Source organism: Agelaius phoeniceus, chromosome 16, assembly GCF_051311805.1.
Source record: "Agelaius phoeniceus isolate bAgePho1 chromosome 16, bAgePho1.hap1, whole genome shotgun sequence".
Taxonomy (NCBI): Eukaryota; Metazoa; Chordata; class Aves; order Passeriformes; family Icteridae; genus Agelaius; species Agelaius phoeniceus.
In genome coordinates, this window is record NC_135280.1 from 13823865 (window position 1) to 13841280 (window position 17416).

A 17416-nucleotide genomic window follows, 5' to 3' on the forward strand; every position below is an offset into this window, starting at 1 on the left:
ATAAGCAAAGCACTAATGTCCCAGTCTTTGTTCTTGCAGTGGGAAAGCAAGTCTGCTCTCAAAAAGGAATGTTAAGAAGACTGATTCAGGGAAAAGTGATGGTGCCAACTATGAGATGCCAGGATCTCCTGAAGATGTGGAGAAAAACCAGAAGATCCTTCAGTGGATCATAGAAGGAGAGAAGGAGATCAGCAGGCATAAGAAAACAAACCATGGGTAAGGGCTGGCAGAACAAGAGATAACAACAACACTCTTGTATTGCACCCCCTGCACAATGGAGATGTGTCAGCAGGCTGCCTTCCTCCCAGACATCTTGAGAAGGCAAGAATCCACCACACAGGGGTGGAGACCCTTATGTGGTGGATTCTTCAGACCCTTGGGAGACTGAGGATTACTCGGGGGCTGTGAGGGCTGTTGTTTCTGAAGGATAACTCAGGGGAATCTTGGAAATCACTGCTGTGGTTCCAAGGTGGATAACATGGCACATGGTAGGCAGGGGAGGGCATCCTATGGGAGAATGCCACAAAAGATGGAGCTGCCTTTTCCTGAGTTCATTTTTATGTATGGGATTGATGGGAGCCCTCACATTTATCTGTGGGGTTTGTTTCAGGGTTTGTTTCAGGGTTTGTCTCAGGACTTGCTCAAAATCTCCTTTAGATTTTGCCACTGCACCCTCAAAAGCAGTGCTCTGAGGAGCTTCCCAGTGGTGCCTGTATCCAGCAGCAGGTCCATCTGGGAATGGCTGTGTGTCTGTGCAGAGCATCTGAGTGCTCCATGTGAACCCTTGGTGTTTGTGTGCAGCTCTTCAGGTGCTAAGAAGCAGCTGTCCCACGACCTGGTGCGGCCCCTGTCCATCGAGCGGCCGGTGACGGTGCACCCCTGGGTCAGCGCCCAGCTCCGCAACGTCGTCCAGCCTTCCCACCCCTTCATCCAGGATCCCACCATGCCACCCAACCCGGCCCCCAACCCTCTCACCCAGCTGGAGGAAGCTCGCAGGAGGTTGGAAGAGGAGGAAAAAAGGGCTGGAAAGCTCCCCCTTAAGCAAAGGTAGGATGATATGGTCTGGTTCTGTGTGGGAGGGACTGCTCTGAGGGGTGGCCATGTCCTCTGCTCTGGTCTGCAGCATGCAGAGAGGTCAGAGGAGTCTTCCTCTGTCCTGATGTGGTGGTGCTAATGGCAAAACCCACCTTGAGGCCACCGTGGGCTTGTGATCTGTGGCTGGAGAGGCTGGAAATGCTCCTGGCAGGATGGGAAGGGGCTGGGCAGAGGGAGCACATCTAGAAGAGGCATGGCTGGGACAGCTCTGCCCCGGTGCTCGCTGGCTCTCCACTCATTCACAGTCACACAATGACTTCAGAGCTTGCTGCAGGAGCAGAATTCATCAGGATGCAGCAGAATTAAGTGCAGAAGACAAATCTGTCTCTGCTCTTTATCTCCATCTCACACAAGCTTCCAGCAAAGGCTGCTGGTGGCCTCTGGATGAGAGCTCTGTGCTGGAGCCCTCCTGCAGCAGCTCTGACTCTGCGTGACCATATCCAAGTCACTGCATCTTCCTGTGACTCAGCTTAATGGCTGTTGCAGAGCTCATTTTCCTGCTCTGTGTTATCTTTCAGGAGGCATCATTTGCAAGGCACATGGAGCTCTCTGGTGAAAAGCGTTTTGGAAGTGCTAGATAATTACTGTTAACAGCTAAAAGCACTTTGTCCATTAAAAACCTTTCACAGCTCTCCAGCTGTCCTCTGAAAACTTGACACTTTGTGGTCTGACTCGTAGAAACACAAATGTAATTTAAAAAAGAAGCTCTTAATTGACAGGCCCCAGTTATTTTTGCTTGCAGTGACCACGTAGCAGATTTCTGTGTATTCATGTCAGAGCATTGATTGAAGGCCAGGTAATTAGAGGGCTTTCCCAAGCCAGGTTAAGCCAAGTTTATGTGATCTACCTTTGGCGTGTGTAATTGGAAAGGGTTTATTGGTAGAGCCATTTATAGTTGTACTAAATTCATGCACCTTCCCCAGAAATGTCTGTACACACTTTGAAAAGAGCAGCCTGGGCTATGCAATTAACATTCTGACACTAATTTGGCCTGTATTATAGGAGTGGTTTACAGAGGAAGCCCATGGTGTGTGGTAAATGCCAGGCATGCCAGCAGCAGGATGGGCTGAGCAGTCCCAGTGCTGGGCTGCTCTGATTCCACTGCCTCTCCATGAGTTCTGGCTCTTCTCCCAGTGATGCAGTGATCCCCCAGCCCTGCCCCATGCCTGGAAAACCAGAGAGACATTCACCAGTGGGGAACTGCTTATGAAAAGTAGATGTGTCTGTGTCCAGTAGCAGGCACAAATGGATGCAGTGGTCCCCAGGGAGCCAAAGATTTCTGGACGTTGAAATCTCTCTGCTGGATTTTGGTAGGATTGGCTGCTACAGCTGAAGCACACCTGAGCTGGCAGCTCTTAGAAAACTCCTGCTCTGGTTAGCCCAGGAGCCCACCTTCAAATAGATCCCACAGCTCAGTGAGAACAAAGCTGAAACTCAGAGAGGAGCTCCCATGAAAACACCATTTATTTGAGTCAGGAGCTTTGGAGAGCTCTGGGAAATTGGAGCCAGTGTCCCAGGTTTGTCAATAGCCTTGGGGAAGCACAGAGAGGTGGAGGTGAGCCCAGGGGTGTCCTTGAGGCTCCAGTTGAGCTGGCTGTGGGTGGAGAGCGCACTGTGCCAGCTTCCTACAGCCAGACTGGCCTTGCCAGCAGGGTTCTCCAGCTCTGCAGCCACTCCCCTCTGGCACAGCCCTCCCAGCAGTGGCCTTCCCCACCAAACAGCAGCCCTGCTCCCACCCCAGCACTGCCCCACTGAAAATCAGTGAGGCACCTGCAGTGACTGTGCTGGGAATTGTAAATACTCTTCCAGAAAAAGCATTGCACTCCCTATTTCACAGCATTTGCAATGACCCTGATCTCTGAGATAGCAACCTGGCTGCTGCTGGCAAGCGATTCAGGATTGACCATGCAGTGCTAATGACCTGCAGATCCAGCAGCACACCAGGGCCCAGCATTGGTGTCCCAGTGACCATCAGGTTGTTCCATGGACAGACAGGTTTTGAGCCATTTCCTGTAGCTCACTCTCACATTTCACAGCTGGATTGTAGTAATTAATACCAGCTCCTCAGAGAAAGGATTTTTTGCAAGCAGGGAGAACATTTAGCGTGAGATCACTTTGGAATTAATTGTGTTGGCCTAGGATTGGAAGAGGAGCAGAACTGGTGGTTGGTAACATCTGCTGGGTGCATTTTGGGCTTTCCAGAGCTCTCCAGCCTCAGGGTTGAGTTGGAGCCAGCTGAACACCTTTGCATCACAGCGAGGTTGGATTGGTGCTGCAAACCAGACGTGGGTTCCTGTCCCAGCACTGGTGGGATGCCCAGCTTGGGTCAGGACTGGGATGCAGATGCAGTGAGGGGGATGAGTGCTGCTGTTTCCCTGCTGGATGGTATTTTGTGCTTGTGACAAACACAGCAATGGGAGGTGATCTCAGAAGGGGCAGGGTGTGGTACCTGGCAGTATTTCTGGGTCACACTGACACCCAGGAGATGGGTGCAGGTGGCAGATTTAATGAGGCAGGGCTCAGAGTCGCTCTGATGGCCTTTATGTGCAAGCCAAAGTCTCAGGAGATCTCTTGGCAATGACAAAAGTGGAGACAGTTGTGTTGTTTCATTCTCCTTAGGGGAGCTGTTGGAAAATTACATTGTCAGTGGATGTACAATGTAATCACTGTGTCAGTGATTCCATATTCATCAGCTCTGCTTCAGCCTGCTAGAGCTCCATGGCTACAGTTTGGGGTGTGTGTGAGTTCTGCTGAGAGAATTAAAGCAACAGGAAAATCTTCTCTTGGTACATTGGTGATAAAAGGGAGACTGGGGAAAATGTGGGCTCTGTCTGGGAGGAAATGGGAGAGCTGCTTACCTGGGGCATGCACAAGGCTGAGGTACGCAATGGCTTTTCTGCTTGGTCTTCAGCAGTGAGTGCTCCAACCACAGCACCCGAGTCAGAGACAAAGGCAGGGACTGGGAGAAAAAAAGCCACCCACAGTAGGAGAAGATGAGGTTTGAGACCATCTAAAGAACCTGAAGGTGCACAAGTCCATGGGACCTGATGAAATCTGCCCACAGGGCCTGAGGGCACTGGTGGATGACGTGTCTGAGCCACTGTCCATCATATTTGAGAAGTCATGGCAGTCTGGACAAGTTTCCACTGAGTGGAAAAGGAAAAGCATAGCCCCCATTTTCAAAAAGGGAAAAAAGGAAGGCTTAGGGAGCTAAAGGCTGGTCAGTCTCCCCTCTTTGTCTGTCAGGATCATTTTTGGGCATCGCTTCAGGCATCATTTTCAGGGCACATCTCACTGGAGTCAGGCTGAGTACGTTCAGGAATGGCCTTTCAGGTGTGAAGTGCACAGCAGGAGGAAGGACAGTGGCACAGACCCCCTCTTGCTTCTGCCACAGCAGAGCTCAGGGATGTCCTGTCCTCTCCATCTCCCCAGGCAAAGGAGAACAGCAGCCCTGAGGAAGCAGCTCTGCTCCTGCTCCAGGCTTGTCACCATGTCCCCAGGCACACAGCAGCCCTCTCTTAGTCATGACTTGTCTCTACCAGGATTAAGAGAAGCTTAGGGACTTTGAGGTTTTCCAAACCCCTTCAATTAACTTCTGGCTCACAGGATTCACTGAATTTGCCTGAATTTATGACCCATTTTCCCTTTAAATGCCTTATATTATTTTTTTCCAAGGATGACTCAATTCCTTAATGTTTTTCTAGCTAAAGGGCATCCTGTATTTTGATACAGGGATGGGAGAGGCTCGAGGAGCCCTGCTGGCACCAGGAGCAGACCCTTCCCTCTCAGAGTGCTGCATCTTCTCCCAAGGTCTCACAGGCAGAGCAGGCACCCGGAAGATTGTTCAGCTGAACTTTAGACCTCTCATGCCTGTAGGAAGAGGTGGAAAGGCTGTGTCTGGTGTTGGTTTGCAGTGCCAGTGTTTATGTGGGCACACCATGAAAAGGTGCTCTGCCCGCCAGCCACTGTTTAAAGGTTAAGGTCAGAGTCATTTCCAAAACTGCGATTACCTCATGTGCTTGGCAGATTCTATGGTTTTTACAGCAACTTTCCAGTCATGTAAATACAAAATCATCTTTTTTTATCCAGTGTGCTTTTAAAATATTTTTTTTTAAAGCTGCCAAATGTGTTTTATGTGACTTTGAAAGGGAAGGCTGCCTCTGGCTCAGACCACGCATGCCAAGGTACCAATTTGTGTAGGCTGCTCCAATGTTTGTGCAGCGTTTTCAGCACCCGAGATGAAAGGCTCTGAGAAGGGCAAAGTACCCTGAGCTGAATTATTGTTGCTTTTGTCTGTCTCTGAAAATGGGGTGAGGGCTGGGCTGACAGTTTCAGTCTAGTGATGGCACCACATAGCTGAACCTGGTGTGTGGGCTGGAAGCAAAGACCAGACCAGCATTTTGAGAGCTGGGAAAACACAGGAGGTGTAAAGTCACTGAGGTTTTGGGGATGGCAGCTGCCTTGGCACCCTGCATGGACAGGGCAGGCAGCAGAGTCTCCAGGACATGCCATGCTGGGAGCTCCATCCCCTCAGACCTCCAGGTACTCTGGGACAGGTGCCGTGGGGAGCTGTGGGGTGCAGGAACATCCTGCCTGCAGATGTGGGCCACTGGAAAGTCCTGCTGGGCTGTTCTGGCCATAGGGACAATAATCCCAAGCAGTCTGGGCACTGTCTGCATGGTCATGCCCTGTAGGATGGTGCTCCAGCCCTGTGTGCTGGTGGGCACCAGGAGCATGGTGAGATGGTGATGGAGATGATGGTGACCTGGCTCTGCTGCCTTGGCCTGGGCTGCTCTGGTATGTGAGGAGGGCCATACCCTCCCACAGCCTGGAGACAGCACAAGGGGGCTGAGTTAGAGCCTGTACCCTCCTTGTAGCTTTGTCCTGGCCTCGTTCAGCCTTTCCAAGTGCTCCTTGATCAATCTTGGTGTGTCTGTGTGCCCAGAGAGCTGCTGCTGCTGGGAGCAGGGACTGCACTGCATTCCTGAGCTGCTCCTTCACCCAGCAGCCCTGAGCCCTGCCAGGTGCCCAGCAGGATGGTTGTGAGCCCCCTGGCTGGCCCTGAGCAGGTCCCCTGTGTGTGTGCTCAGCAGGTTGAAGCCCCAGAAGAGGCCGGGCAGCGGCGCGGCGCAGCCCTGCGAGAACATCGTGGTGGCCTATTACTTCTGTGGGGAGCCCATCCCCTACCGCACCCTCGTCAAGGGCCGCGTGGTCACCCTGGGACAGTTCAAGGAGTTGCTGACCAAGAAAGGGAACTACAGGTAAGGTCTGCTCCCAGCCTGCCAGCAGCTTTTGGTGACCCCTGGCAGATGCCAGTGCCAGGACACAGCGGTGTTGTCCCCACAAAGGGGAGGGCGGGTGCAGGTGGGTCAGGAGGGCTTCCTCAGGACATGCTGTGCTGGGGATGTGGCAGGTGAGCAGGGGAGAGGGAGGTTGGGTTTTGTAGCAGAAATGTCCTGCATCATGGTTTGCACCTCCAGCAGGAGCTGCTGAGCTGCCCTGCAGGTTCCTGGGCGGGTGCAGTCAATGCTCAGTGATGCTGTGGGGACCCTCTTAATTCAGAGCTGGTTTTGCTCCTCTCAAAGTTCCCTTTGGTGAGGACAGGGAGGTTGGGTCTTTCCAGAGTCCTAAAGTGGTGAGATGTGGGGTGTGGAGCTCTCCAAGTTCCCGCTTTCAAGTAGAAGCTGCCATGGGAAAGCCTGCCTAGAAATGCTCCATCCACACAAGTGCCTCAACCACTGCTTTTGGGAGAGCTGTGAATGGGCTTGGGTTCAGGGCTGGAGCTCCTGACCCTGCTAACAAGGATCCTGACCACTTCTTGTGGTCACTGTTGAGGGCAGGGGCAGGAGTGTGGCCTCAGTGCCAATGGGGGAGTAGCTTCCTGTTCTCCACGAGCTCAGAGCCATGGAAGGGCTGTACCCAGGTTTGGGGATCATGGTGCCCTATGACCATTCACCTGCTTTTTTTTCCCCTCTCCCCCTTCCCCATTTCTGTTTCTTTCAGGTATTACTTTAAGAAAGTGAGCGACGAGTTTGACTGTGGTGTGGTCTTCGAGGAGGTGCGGGAGGATGACACCATCCTGCCCATCTTTGAAGAGAAGATCATTGGGAAGGTGGAGAAGATTGATTAGGCTCCAGGGCAGTGAGGACAGGACTGTGAAGGACTCTGGGACCGGAGGAGAAGGCCTGGGGCAGAGCTGCCACCACGGGCACCAGGCAAGCCCAGGGCAGAGGGCAGCAGCTCCGCCTTCAGCACGGATCTGGGCAAGCTCCAGGATGCCAGTGGATGCCCTTCCACCCCACAAACCTGCCAGTGGGAGCCTGGGCTCCCTCTCCATACCGAATATAAGTGTAATGTAGCATTGTACAGTGCATTAGAAAGTGTAATATGACCTTGTTTACTAAAGCTGCATATTTTTGATATATTGTAATAAAAGGAAAATATTTCCAATGTCACAGTGCTCTTATGTAAATGTAAAACATACAGGTACTGCAGAACTCACCCAAAGTGTACAGCCATCCATCAGACTCGGCTGCTCCGTGCTTTCCTGGCACCCTGCCCTATTCTCCTGGCATGGATGGCTCTGGAGCACCACGGGGTAGAGCTGCCCTCACCCCACCAGCATGGAAGGGGTGACCCTGCTCCAAAGGGGCTGTGAAGATCATTGAGCCATTTGGAAGGAGTCACCTGTGGCCCCCTCGGCAGGCTCAGCTGCTGGACGTGGTAGGATGGGTCTTTTTTTCTCCTCCTGAGTTTCCTTGCAGCCGAGTAATCCCCAGGGGACAGAAGGGTCAGTGCCTGTTGGGGGCTTCCCACAGAGCAAGGAGCAGCTCAGAGCCAGGGTGGCAGGCTGGGTGCTGGCATCCCACAGCTTGCACACTCCTGTGTGTCCCCTGTGTCCCCATGGAGAAGGGATTGATTCCCAGGAGGGTGCTGCAGTTCTGGCTCCTGCGTGCCTGGTGCAGACATTCCCAGACCCCTGGGCCAAGCTCTGGCTTTAGGCAGGGCCATAATGGGGAAGCAGACATTAAAGCTGAAGACAATATACGTCTTTTTATGAGTCCTGCATCTTTTGTCAGCCTCTGTGCCTCAGGGGAGGCAGCAGGAGGGCAGTGCACCAGGGGGGTCGTTGATGCCAGTTTCCAGCCCTGGGAAGCCTCCTGGCCTTACTCAGCTGCAAGGAAGCTGGGGCTGTGCTGGTGCTCCCCCATCCTGTCCTCACCCAGCCCAGGCCCTGCTGCTCCAGCACAGCCACAGCTCTGTGCCAGCCCCTTTAGGGAGCCCTTGCCCACGCACCCGGGGGTGGCCCCAAAGCCTGGGGGCCCAGGGTGGCACTGCCCTGCTCAGAGCCCAGCCCCAGCAGTGTGGAGCTGCCGGGAGCCCATGGCACCGTGCCAGGATGGGCTGTGCCTCTTGTACACCTCACCGAGTGCCTTTAAACACGGGCTGGACTTGCCCAAAGCACTGGGTGAAGTCCAGCAAAATCTGCAAATGTTTTCAGCCTGGGAACAGTGTCACGAGGGGTTTGACTCCGTTTTTTGAGGTTCTGATGGTGGTGTGTCTGGTGAGGTTGTTGGCGTGCCCGGGATTTCCGTCCCCCCCTTTTTTTTGGGGGGTCCCTGTAAATATGTACAGTGGCCGTGCAGCCCCGGCATTTCCTCTGCATTCTCATGTGCTGACTTGTACAATGATCTTTTCAAAGGTACTTGGATAAAATGAAATAAAACCCCACATCCCACTGCCTGCTGCTTTTTTTCCTTCCCGGTGGAGCAGGCCCAGGCCCTCAGCAGCCTCTGGGATGGACAGAGGATGAGGAAGGATTGGTGAAGGGCACAGGGTGGGACTGGGGCTGCTCTGAGCTCCCTGAAGGGGTGGCTGAGCACATCCAGGCCCAACAGGACCAGCATGTTGCCCCTGAAGGAATGGCTCAGCAGAGAGGGGACAGTGCTGGAGTTGCCAGAGGCTACGAGCCAGGCCTACATGCCAATAGAACCCCATGTTGCCTGCCTTGGCTGTGGCAGCAGCTCCTGGGGATTGCCTGGGTCTGGTATGTCATGAAGGAGAGATGCCAGCTGGTTCTCCATCACCTGAGCCCCACCAGTGCAGCACGAGGGCCAGCATGGAGAGCTCCTTGGCCACCTGGTGCCATTGCAGGGTTGCCAGGATCAGTGCAGTGGCACGGCTGCCCCAGGGGGACACAGGCCCTGCTGTGTGCCCAGGACAGGTGGCTGCTCCCAGCACATAAACACAGACACAGACCAGAGCCCACATGGTTTCCAGGTGGTTTATGGCACATGCCTGAGTAGGACAGGGCTCACAGCTCATCCCGGGGTTCATCCGTCTGCGGCACACTCGGGTCCTCCTTGCCCGTGCCGTTCCCAGGGGCCTTGGTCACCTGGAGAAGGCAGCAGTGAGGCACAGAGGGACACACACTCCCTGTCCCTGTCCCCATCCTGCAGGATCCATCCCCCAGACCCTGACCTCACTCACCGGAGGCTCCTCAGGCAGTGTCCCCCCGTTTTCCAGGAACTTGGAGAAGGTCTCCACATCTCGGGTGCTCTTATACTCAACCATCTGGAGCCATGGGAGTGGAAGGCACTGAGGATGCCACCATCCCCCAGGTGCTGGTGACCCCACAAGTGCCCACACGTACCTTCCTGCCCGGCCCTGCAGGGAAGTAGTGCAGGGTGGGGTAGCCGTGGATGGTGATGTTCTCCAGCTCGTTGGCCGTGGAGTCCATCTCGGCGATGACGATGTCCTCGCGGTCCTTGTAGCGCTCGGCCAGCTCCTCCCAGGCGGCCTCCATGGCCTGGCAGTGGGGGCACCACGGTGCATCTGTGGGGTGGGCACATTGAGCAGGGGGCTGGGACAGGGCTGGGGCTGTCCTGGAGGGGCTGAGCCCCACGACAGAGCTCTGGGAGGGATGTGGGTGGCACTTACAGAACTTGACAAAGACGTTCTTGGTCTCATCGAAAGCCACCTGCTCGAAGGTCTTCCCCACCAGGACTTTAACAGGCCGTGTGTCCCAGTCCTCAGGGGGCTCTGCACTCAGCAGGCGAGGCTGTGGGGACAGTCAGGACAGCCACAGCCTGGGCTGAGCAGTGCCAGAGGCCCCTGGGGCACAGTGCAGGCTGGGATGTGTTCCTGTGCTGCCTTTTGGACCACATCTTCCCCTCCGCTGCCATCCCAGCTCTGTGTGTCTCCACGGCAGCAGTCTCCTGCCCCTCTTGCCCATAAAAAACCCCCAAATCTTCAAGCCTGGCAGCAGGTGCATCAGCAAATAGGTCCCTGCTGTTCACCACACAACCATCCATCATCCTTAGGCTCCTGAGCCAACAGCCCATCTCTCCCCACAGGGCAGAGCCCTCACCTTGACCTTGCCGTCCAGCACGGCCTGGATGAAGGTGCGAATGGCCGACTCCGAGAAGTCGTCCTGCTCCATCTGGTACTTGCGGTTGTTCTTCATCCTCACCAGGCGCAGGGTGGGGGCATCAGCAGCGGTCATGCCAAAGAAGGGCAGCACATCGGCGCCATGGCCGGTTACATCCACCACCACGAAGAGCACCTGGGCAGGGAACAGGGGACACTGAGCCTGGGGAATCCCAAAGCCACCCTCGGTGTCCCTTCCCTGGGGCCACCTCACCTCACCCCTGAAGCCACTGGCAGCTGCCCTGAAGCCGTCCTGCAGCGACAGCTGCTCCGATGAGGACTTGTTGAGGAAGAGCAGCATGTGATGGGGGATCTTGGCACTGAAGATCTGGTTGGAGGTCTGGGAAGGAGGAGGAGAATGAGGGCAGGGCAGCCGTGGCCCTCAGGGGACAGTGGCAGGGCTGGGGACGGTCTGTACCTCGTTGGTGAACTCCATCACCAGCTGCAGGCTGTGGACGCGGAGCAGCCGCGTGAGCTCGGCCCTGTCCAGCCCCCGTGCCGGGTCCACAGGGAAGTTTGTCTGTCTCTCATCAAACTGCCAGGGCAGGGGCCTGTGAGGGCTGAGGGGAGGACAGGATGGCCCCACCACTCCCCTGCCACTCCCTCACCTTCTTGAACAGGCAGACGGTGTCAGCTGACAGCCCATATGCCTGGAAGAGCTCAGCTGCCTCTGCCACGCCGAACGTCAGGTCCACCATCTCAGCAGCCACCTCAAAGAATGCCTGGGCTGCCTCAGCCTTCAGGTCCTGCACAGCCACCCGTGAGTGCCACAGCCACAGCCGGGCCATGGCCATGGTCCAGCCCCAGCCAGCCCCAGCCCACCTTGAAGAAGCCGATGGCCACCAGGTCCTGGGAGTTGATGAAGGCTGTGGTAGTGTCGGTGTCCTGCAGCAGCGTGGCGCTGGGGCCAGCCCGGCGCTGCATCCAGAGCACGATGCCCCGGCTGTCCATGCGGCCTGGCACACAGATGTCACCTGACACCCTTCTCCAGGGTGCCACCCCTCCCTGTGCCACCAACCTCAGCCACCCGCCACAGCACCGTGCCACTGCTCACCATCATCAGCTCATCCATCACACTGTCACCTGTCTGTTATCACCACCAGGACATGGCCACCCCTCTCACCATCACCACCCTGTGACCCTCACAAGGACGGTGCCACCCACCATCGACCATCAGCCCCTGCCACCCGCCCCAGCCCCATGGCAGTGTCCCCCTCGATGTGTGCCAGGGACACTGTGTGGTGCCGCAGCCCTACCGGTGTATTCCAGGGGGTGGGTGCGGTTGCCATCACGGAAGAGCTTGAGCGTGGGGTAGGAGGTGATGCCAAACTCAGTGGCCAGGGCTGTCTGTGCCGTGGCATCCACCTTGCCCAGCCGGGCTGGGCTGGACTCATTCCTCAGCTCAGTGGCTGCCTGGGCAAAGGCAGGAGCCAGCCGCCGGCAGTGCCCACACCACGGCGCGTCTGTGGGTAGGGGACAGCATTGATAACGGGGACAGGTGTGGGGACAGCCCAATGGCTGTGTGAGCCCACTGGGCCCCAGCCTGTGCCCCTGTCCCACACCCACACCAGGTGTCCTTGCCTTGTGTTCCACGCCCGTGCTAAGCACCCTCACCCATGCTCTGCCTGTGCCCCTGCTCCGTGTGTCTGTGCCCATCCCACGCCCTGGCACATGGCCTGTACTCTCGTCCCTCTGTCCCACAGCCTTGCCCCTGCCCACCCCACCTCCTGTGTCCTGTACCCTGCTGTGCCTGTGTCCATGTCCCTTTTCTGCCCACACTCAGCCAGGCCAGTCCCCCCTGCCAATATTCCCTGCCCCACCTCTGCCCTGCCCGCAGCCCTGCCCACCCTGGGGGCACTCACAGAACTCCACCAGCAGCAGCTGGTGCTCACTCAGGGCACGGGCAAAGTTGTGCTCGTGGAGCACCAGGACATTGTCCTCCTCCTTGATCTCATCTGAGAGCACTTCATCCTCTTTCTTCTCCTTTTCCTCCTCTTCTATCACCTCTTCATCCTCATCCTCGCCCCCCAAAGCCGGGCCCAGCCAGGCCAGCGACAGCACCAGCAGCCAAACCAGCCGGGACCCGCAGCCGCGCATGGCGCTGAAGATGTTGTCCAGGAAGGAGGACGAAGATAAGGGACCTGGGGGCGGGTTGTGCCGGTCCCCTGGGGCTCGTGGCCCTCCGCTACTGGCTGCCCGGCCCGGCCGATAAGGCAGCGGGACCAGGTGGCCGTTTTCCAGAGCTCGTCCGCAGGGAGACCTGGCCCTGCCGGCGGGATGGGGACAGGGAGCAGAGGGACGGGGAGCAGGGGACAGGCATAGGCGGTGGGGACACAGAGACACCAGTAAGAGACCAGTCTGTAGGGTTTAATGGCGATGGAAGAGCACAGCCTGCGACCGGGCGGGTACCGGGCACGGCACCACCACGGCAGGGTCACAGCCCCGGCCCCAGCGATGGGGACGCCGTGAGGACCAGGCGGGCGTCGATATTTAAAAAAAAAGAGCAATTAAAAATAACTTTGGTTGCGAAGACCACGACCACGGGCTCTCACTCGCTAAGGGACCCCCCTGAACCCTTGACGCGACTGGGGCAAGCGCGGCGGTGCCGGCGGGGGCTCCCCGGGACCTCGGCCCCGAGCGCCGGGGGGAGCCGGGGTGCGGGGCGGGCTCAGTCCTCCCAAGCCTTCTTTATGCACAGGCCCCACTCCCAGCAGAGGTGCTCGGTCTTGTCGTCGTCGGTGACGAGGGAGCGGACGCGGTAGGAGCCCCGGGCCAGCCATCCCCGCGGCGCCTCCTCCGCCGGCGTCACCACCTCGTACTCCTCGGCCCGCGGCGCGTAGCTGCCCACCATGAACACGTCGCGATCCACTGGGCCAGGAGGGGACAGGAGGGACGGGTGAGTGGGGCCAGGGTGCCGTGGGGACCCCCAGCCCCCGCCCCCAGCCCCCAGCCCCACTCACCGGGCCGGCCCCGGCGGTAGGTGAGGTGCAGGCACCGCAGCCCGCAGACGATCTCCCTGTTCACCTGCGGGCACAAGGCAGGGGGGACCTGGGGACTGCCCCCACGGCATGGGGACCCCTGGCACCCTGACATCCACGGCTTCCAGGGTGTCAGAATTCAGCAACATCAAAGGTGGCAGGGACTCCAGGCTGGCAGGTAACTCCAAGAGGGGCAGGGACTCAGAGATGGAAGGGATCCCCCTCAGGAGGGGCAGGGACCTCTAGGAAACCCTTGGATAGGCAGCACTGCTGGGATCTCTGGGAGAAGCGAGGATGCTGGGGTGGCAGGAACCATGGGGGCAACAAGGACCCCCAGGGTGGCAGTGACTCAGGAGGGAACTCAGGGTGGGCAGAGACCCCCAGAGGGGCACAGAGCCCAGGGGTAAAGGGTGGAGGCAGATGTGCCAAGGCAGAGACCCTGGGACAGGCATGGGCAGCAAGAGGGACCCAGTGGGGCAGGGTCCCAGGGTAACAAGGACCCCTTAGGGTGGGGACCCCGTAGTGTGAGGGCAACAGGGCCATGCCCAGCCAGCGGGCACAGGGCACCACGCACTCCCCTCACCTTGAAGGACACCTTCACTCTGTAGTCCACCCCTTCCTTCAGCACAAAGGCCCGGCCTCTCAGCTCTTCCAGGTCTCCTGCACAGGCAGATGATCCGTCAGCCCGGTACCCCTTCCTCCTCCCCCTCCTCCTCCTCCTCCTCCCCCCCCAGGTGTCCCCAGGCTCACCTGTCAGGTCCATGGTGATGGGCCCTGGCGCCTGCTCGCACATCAGTGTCAGCTTTGTCACCTGCACGTTGGGCACACTGGCATCTGGGGACAAGGAGCAGGGCCCAGACCTTACCCACCATGGCCAGCCCCACCATCACCTCCATCCCAAGGGGCTGCCCATGGCCCTGTGATGGAGGGAAGGGCCACAGTGTCCATGGTGGGGGTGTTAAAGTGAGTGAGTGCCAGGCAGGGCACAGGAGAGCAGGTGCACCTCAGGTCACTCCACCACTGGCAGCAGTGCCTTTTGGGGTAAGATCACGTTTAAAGGACCCAGACATGGGTATTTCCCAGGGGGTACCACTCCCTGGCTCAGGAGCAGAACAAGGGGAAGCAGAGGAGGAGGATGCACCACGTGCAGCCGATGAATGCATCCCTTGAGGCGGGCACTGGTCTCATTCACGCCACCAGCCCAGCCTTTCACACACACCACAGTGCACCCCATGGCCCCACTGCTCTGCCAGCCCTCTTCCCCCCCACAGTTTGCACTCTCCTCGATGCATTCATGGATGGACACTGGTGCTGGGCCCGTGGAGCTCCCCGGGGACCTCCAGTGCAGACCAGCACCAGCCTGGGGTGGGGGAGCCCGTGGGGGCCATGGGGGCACGGTCTGGTCCCCGGCAGTGCTGCCCCGGTGTTCCTCCCCCCCGCCCCCGCCGTTCGCTCTTCTCAGTCATCCCCATGAATTTCCCGGTTCCCTGTAGCCGTTCCTATGGAAACTGCGGCGGTGATCCCGTAACCACGGCAACTGCCGGGGTCCCCGGGCACCGGCACTGTCGGCAGGGAATGCCGGGGTCTCTGCGCGGGTGGGGGGCACAGGCGACACCCACGGGCGATTCCAGCCGGGATGTGCCCTCCCTGCCGGGGATGCCCCCACGGGACGCCCCCTGCTCGAGCCCGCCCGAGCTCCCCGAGCTCTCTGAGGCTGCCGGGGTGCCCAAACCCGCCTGCAGCCCCAGTCTTACCCACGGCAGCGGGGATGGCACCCAGCAGTGCCTGCTTGTACTTCCGCAGGCTCTCATCCCCTGGGTCCAGCTCCTGGATCTCCCGCAGGCTCTTCTTCTCCGGCGTCTTGTACGCCAGGGCCACGTCGGCATCCTCCTCCTCCTCCTCCAGCGATAGCGTCACCCCCTCCTTGTCAGCCATGATGTCTGCGGGGGACAGGCAGTGGCAGCTCCGGGGACACCCCGGGGGACACCCCCTGCCCCCGACACGAAGGCACCGGTGGGCAGGGGGCGGCTGGGCTGTGACAGGGGAAATCCCGTGGGGAGGCCAAGCCGGTCCCCTGCCGGAGCCGAGGCAAGGCTGCCGGGCTTGGTGTCCCCGGGCCTGGTGGCACAGCTGAGAGCAGCGGTGTCGCCGCCGGCTGCATTTCCGCACGGTCATGGAGCAGGGCGAGCTGGTGCCTGCGCCGTGGGCTCGCTCTGGGGGGCGCTTGCAGACCCCTCCAGCCCCCAGGGCCCCTTCGTGTCACCCGGAGAAATCCCTGTCACTGCCCCGCAGCCCCCTCCAACCCCACTGAGCACCCTCCATCCCCATCTCCCACCCCAAACCCAAACCAGCGGCAGCTGCAGGGCAAAGAGGCATCACTGGGATGGTGGCTCCAGTGGCTCTGGTGCTGCCAGACTGCTTGGGGGGCACAAGCATGGGTGACGTCCCCACAGTCCCTGACTCTCCCTGCCCGCTGCATCACCACCCCACTCTTGTGACTGCAAGCACTGAGCTCCCCAAAACCCCTGGAACTCCATCCCTGGGGACACGCTGGGAATACAGCATGGGGCAGAGGACAGTGCCTGCTCAGCCCCGGGGCCAAAACTCTGGGTCAGTCTGGCCAAGCTGTGGGTCCCAGGGCAGTGGCAGTGATGGGGACACAGCAGTGGCAGTGATGGGGACACAGCAGTGGCCCTGCTGCCCCTCTGGCCCCCAGCGAGGCCCTGCCCCTCGGCTGTCACGGCAGCATGGGGGCACTCCCAGCCCAGGGATGCGCCCACCTCGGGACTCGCTGGCTGCCCGCGGGTGCCAGGGCAGGGTGGCCTGTGCCAGGTGCCACAGGCTGCGAGGGGACAGCGGGGATGTCCCCCGTGGGACGCTCCGGTGCCCCCGGGCCCGGGTGCTGCTCTCTCATGGATGCACCGGGCGCCCGGGAGATGCTCACTGACGCTCTCCTCCCTCCCCGGGCACTGCCCCCCGCCGCCCCCGGGCGCTGCCCCCCGGCCGCCGCCGCTCACCTCGGTAGCACAGCGCCAGCCAGAGCAGCTCCAGCAGCTGCCCGCCGGCCTCGCACACGTCCAGGCCGAGCATGGCCGAGCCGTGCCGGGCCCGCCGCCCCCGGGGCCGGGCGGGGCGGCCGCTGGCGGGGCCCGGGGCGCGGCTCTGCCGGTGCCGGCGGCTCCTCCCGCCCGCTGCCGCCGCGCTCGGCGGTGCCGGCTGCTCCCGAGCGCTCCCCGCTGCGCTTCCCGGCGCTGCCCGGCGCGGCCCGGCGGGGCGGCGGCGGCTCCCGCAGACGCGGCGGCTCCGCTGCCCGCCCCCGCCCGCCCCCGCCCCTCGGCGGCTCCAGCCCCGCCGCTCGTGGGCGGCGAGACTGCAGTGAGCTCATCGCCGGGCGCGCCCGCCCCGCGCTGCCCGCACCCCGCGAGCCTCCTGCCTGTACCCTCAGTGCACTGCGTGCCTCCCAGAGCATCCTCTCAGTACCCTCAGTGCACTGCGTGCCTCCCAGAGCATCCTCTCGGTACCCTCAGAGCACTGCCTGCATCCCAGAGCATCCTTTCTGTACCCTCAGGGCACTGTCTGCATCTCAGAGCATCCTCTCTGTACCTCCAGTGCACTGCGTGCCTCTCAGAACATCCTCTCTGTACCCTGAGAGCACTGCCTGCATCCCGGAGCATCCTCTCTGCATCCCAGAGCATCCTCTCTGTACCCCCAGGGCTCTGCCTGCATCCCCGAGCATCCTCTCGGTGCCCCCAGGGCTCTGCCCCCGCCATGCCCGCACCGCCCGCACCCTGCCCAGCGCCTCGCTCACAGCGCCCGCACCCTGACCGCGCTGTCCGCAGCCCCGCACGCTCCCGGCGCGTTGTCCCACCCTGCTCGCACCCCTCGAGCACCCCTCCTGTCCCCTCAGCGCCCCG

The 17416-nt window shown here is 59.6% G+C and overlaps 3 protein-coding genes across 8 annotated transcripts in view; 1 reads left to right on the plus strand and 2 right to left on the minus strand.

Annotated features, from left to right (window-relative positions):
• AXIN1 (axin 1) overlaps positions 1 to 7550 on the plus strand; it is a 77554-nt gene extending 70004 nt beyond the window's left edge. For 3 of the 4 annotated variants that reach the window (XM_077187149.1, XM_054643340.2, XM_054643341.2), the window contains exons 7-10: positions 40 to 216; positions 802 to 1047; positions 6186 to 6356; positions 7099 to 7550. In XM_077187149.1, the coding sequence (XP_077043264.1) occupies positions 40 to 216; positions 802 to 1047; positions 6186 to 6356; positions 7099 to 7225 (721 nt within the window). In that variant the 3' untranslated portion in view covers positions 7226 to 7550. The remainder of the gene's footprint in view (positions 1 to 39; positions 217 to 801; positions 1048 to 6185; positions 6357 to 7098) is intronic. The other variant, XM_054643342.2, reaches the window with a different exon arrangement.
• Positions 7551 to 9365: 1815 nt separating this feature from the next.
• Positions 9366 to 12724, minus strand: PDIA2 (protein disulfide isomerase family A member 2). Its single transcript, XM_054643601.2, has 11 exons — positions 12387 to 12724; positions 11781 to 11987; positions 11347 to 11480; positions 11133 to 11270; positions 10943 to 11059; positions 10739 to 10864; positions 10466 to 10660; positions 10036 to 10156; positions 9749 to 9930; positions 9586 to 9669; positions 9366 to 9490 (listed from the first exon to the last, which is right to left on the minus strand). Exons 1-11 carry the CDS (start codon positions 12619 to 12621, stop codon positions 9410 to 9412), a joined length of 1620 nt encoding a protein of 539 aa, XP_054499576.2. The 5' UTR covers positions 12622 to 12724; the 3' UTR covers positions 9366 to 9409.
• A 146-nt stretch (positions 12725 to 12870) lies between these two features.
• On the minus strand, positions 12871 to 16835 carry ARHGDIG (Rho GDP dissociation inhibitor gamma). Of its 3 annotated transcripts, XM_054643604.2 has the most exons (6): positions 16520 to 16830; positions 15257 to 15442; positions 14253 to 14336; positions 14086 to 14162; positions 13485 to 13548; positions 12871 to 13392 (listed from the first exon to the last, which is right to left on the minus strand). In XM_054643604.2, exons 1-6 carry the CDS (start codon positions 16590 to 16592, stop codon positions 13193 to 13195), a joined length of 684 nt encoding a protein of 227 aa, XP_054499579.1. In that variant the 5' UTR covers positions 16593 to 16830; the 3' UTR covers positions 12871 to 13192. The 3 variants fall into 3 exon arrangements, with proteins under 3 accessions (XP_054499579.1, XP_054499578.1, XP_077043268.1); XM_054643603.2 differs by having other exon boundaries at positions 14086 to 14336; positions 16520 to 16835; XM_077187153.1 differs by lacking the exon at positions 16520 to 16830 and having other exon boundaries at positions 14086 to 14336; positions 15257 to 15785.
• Between the last annotated feature and the right edge of the window lie 581 nt (positions 16836 to 17416).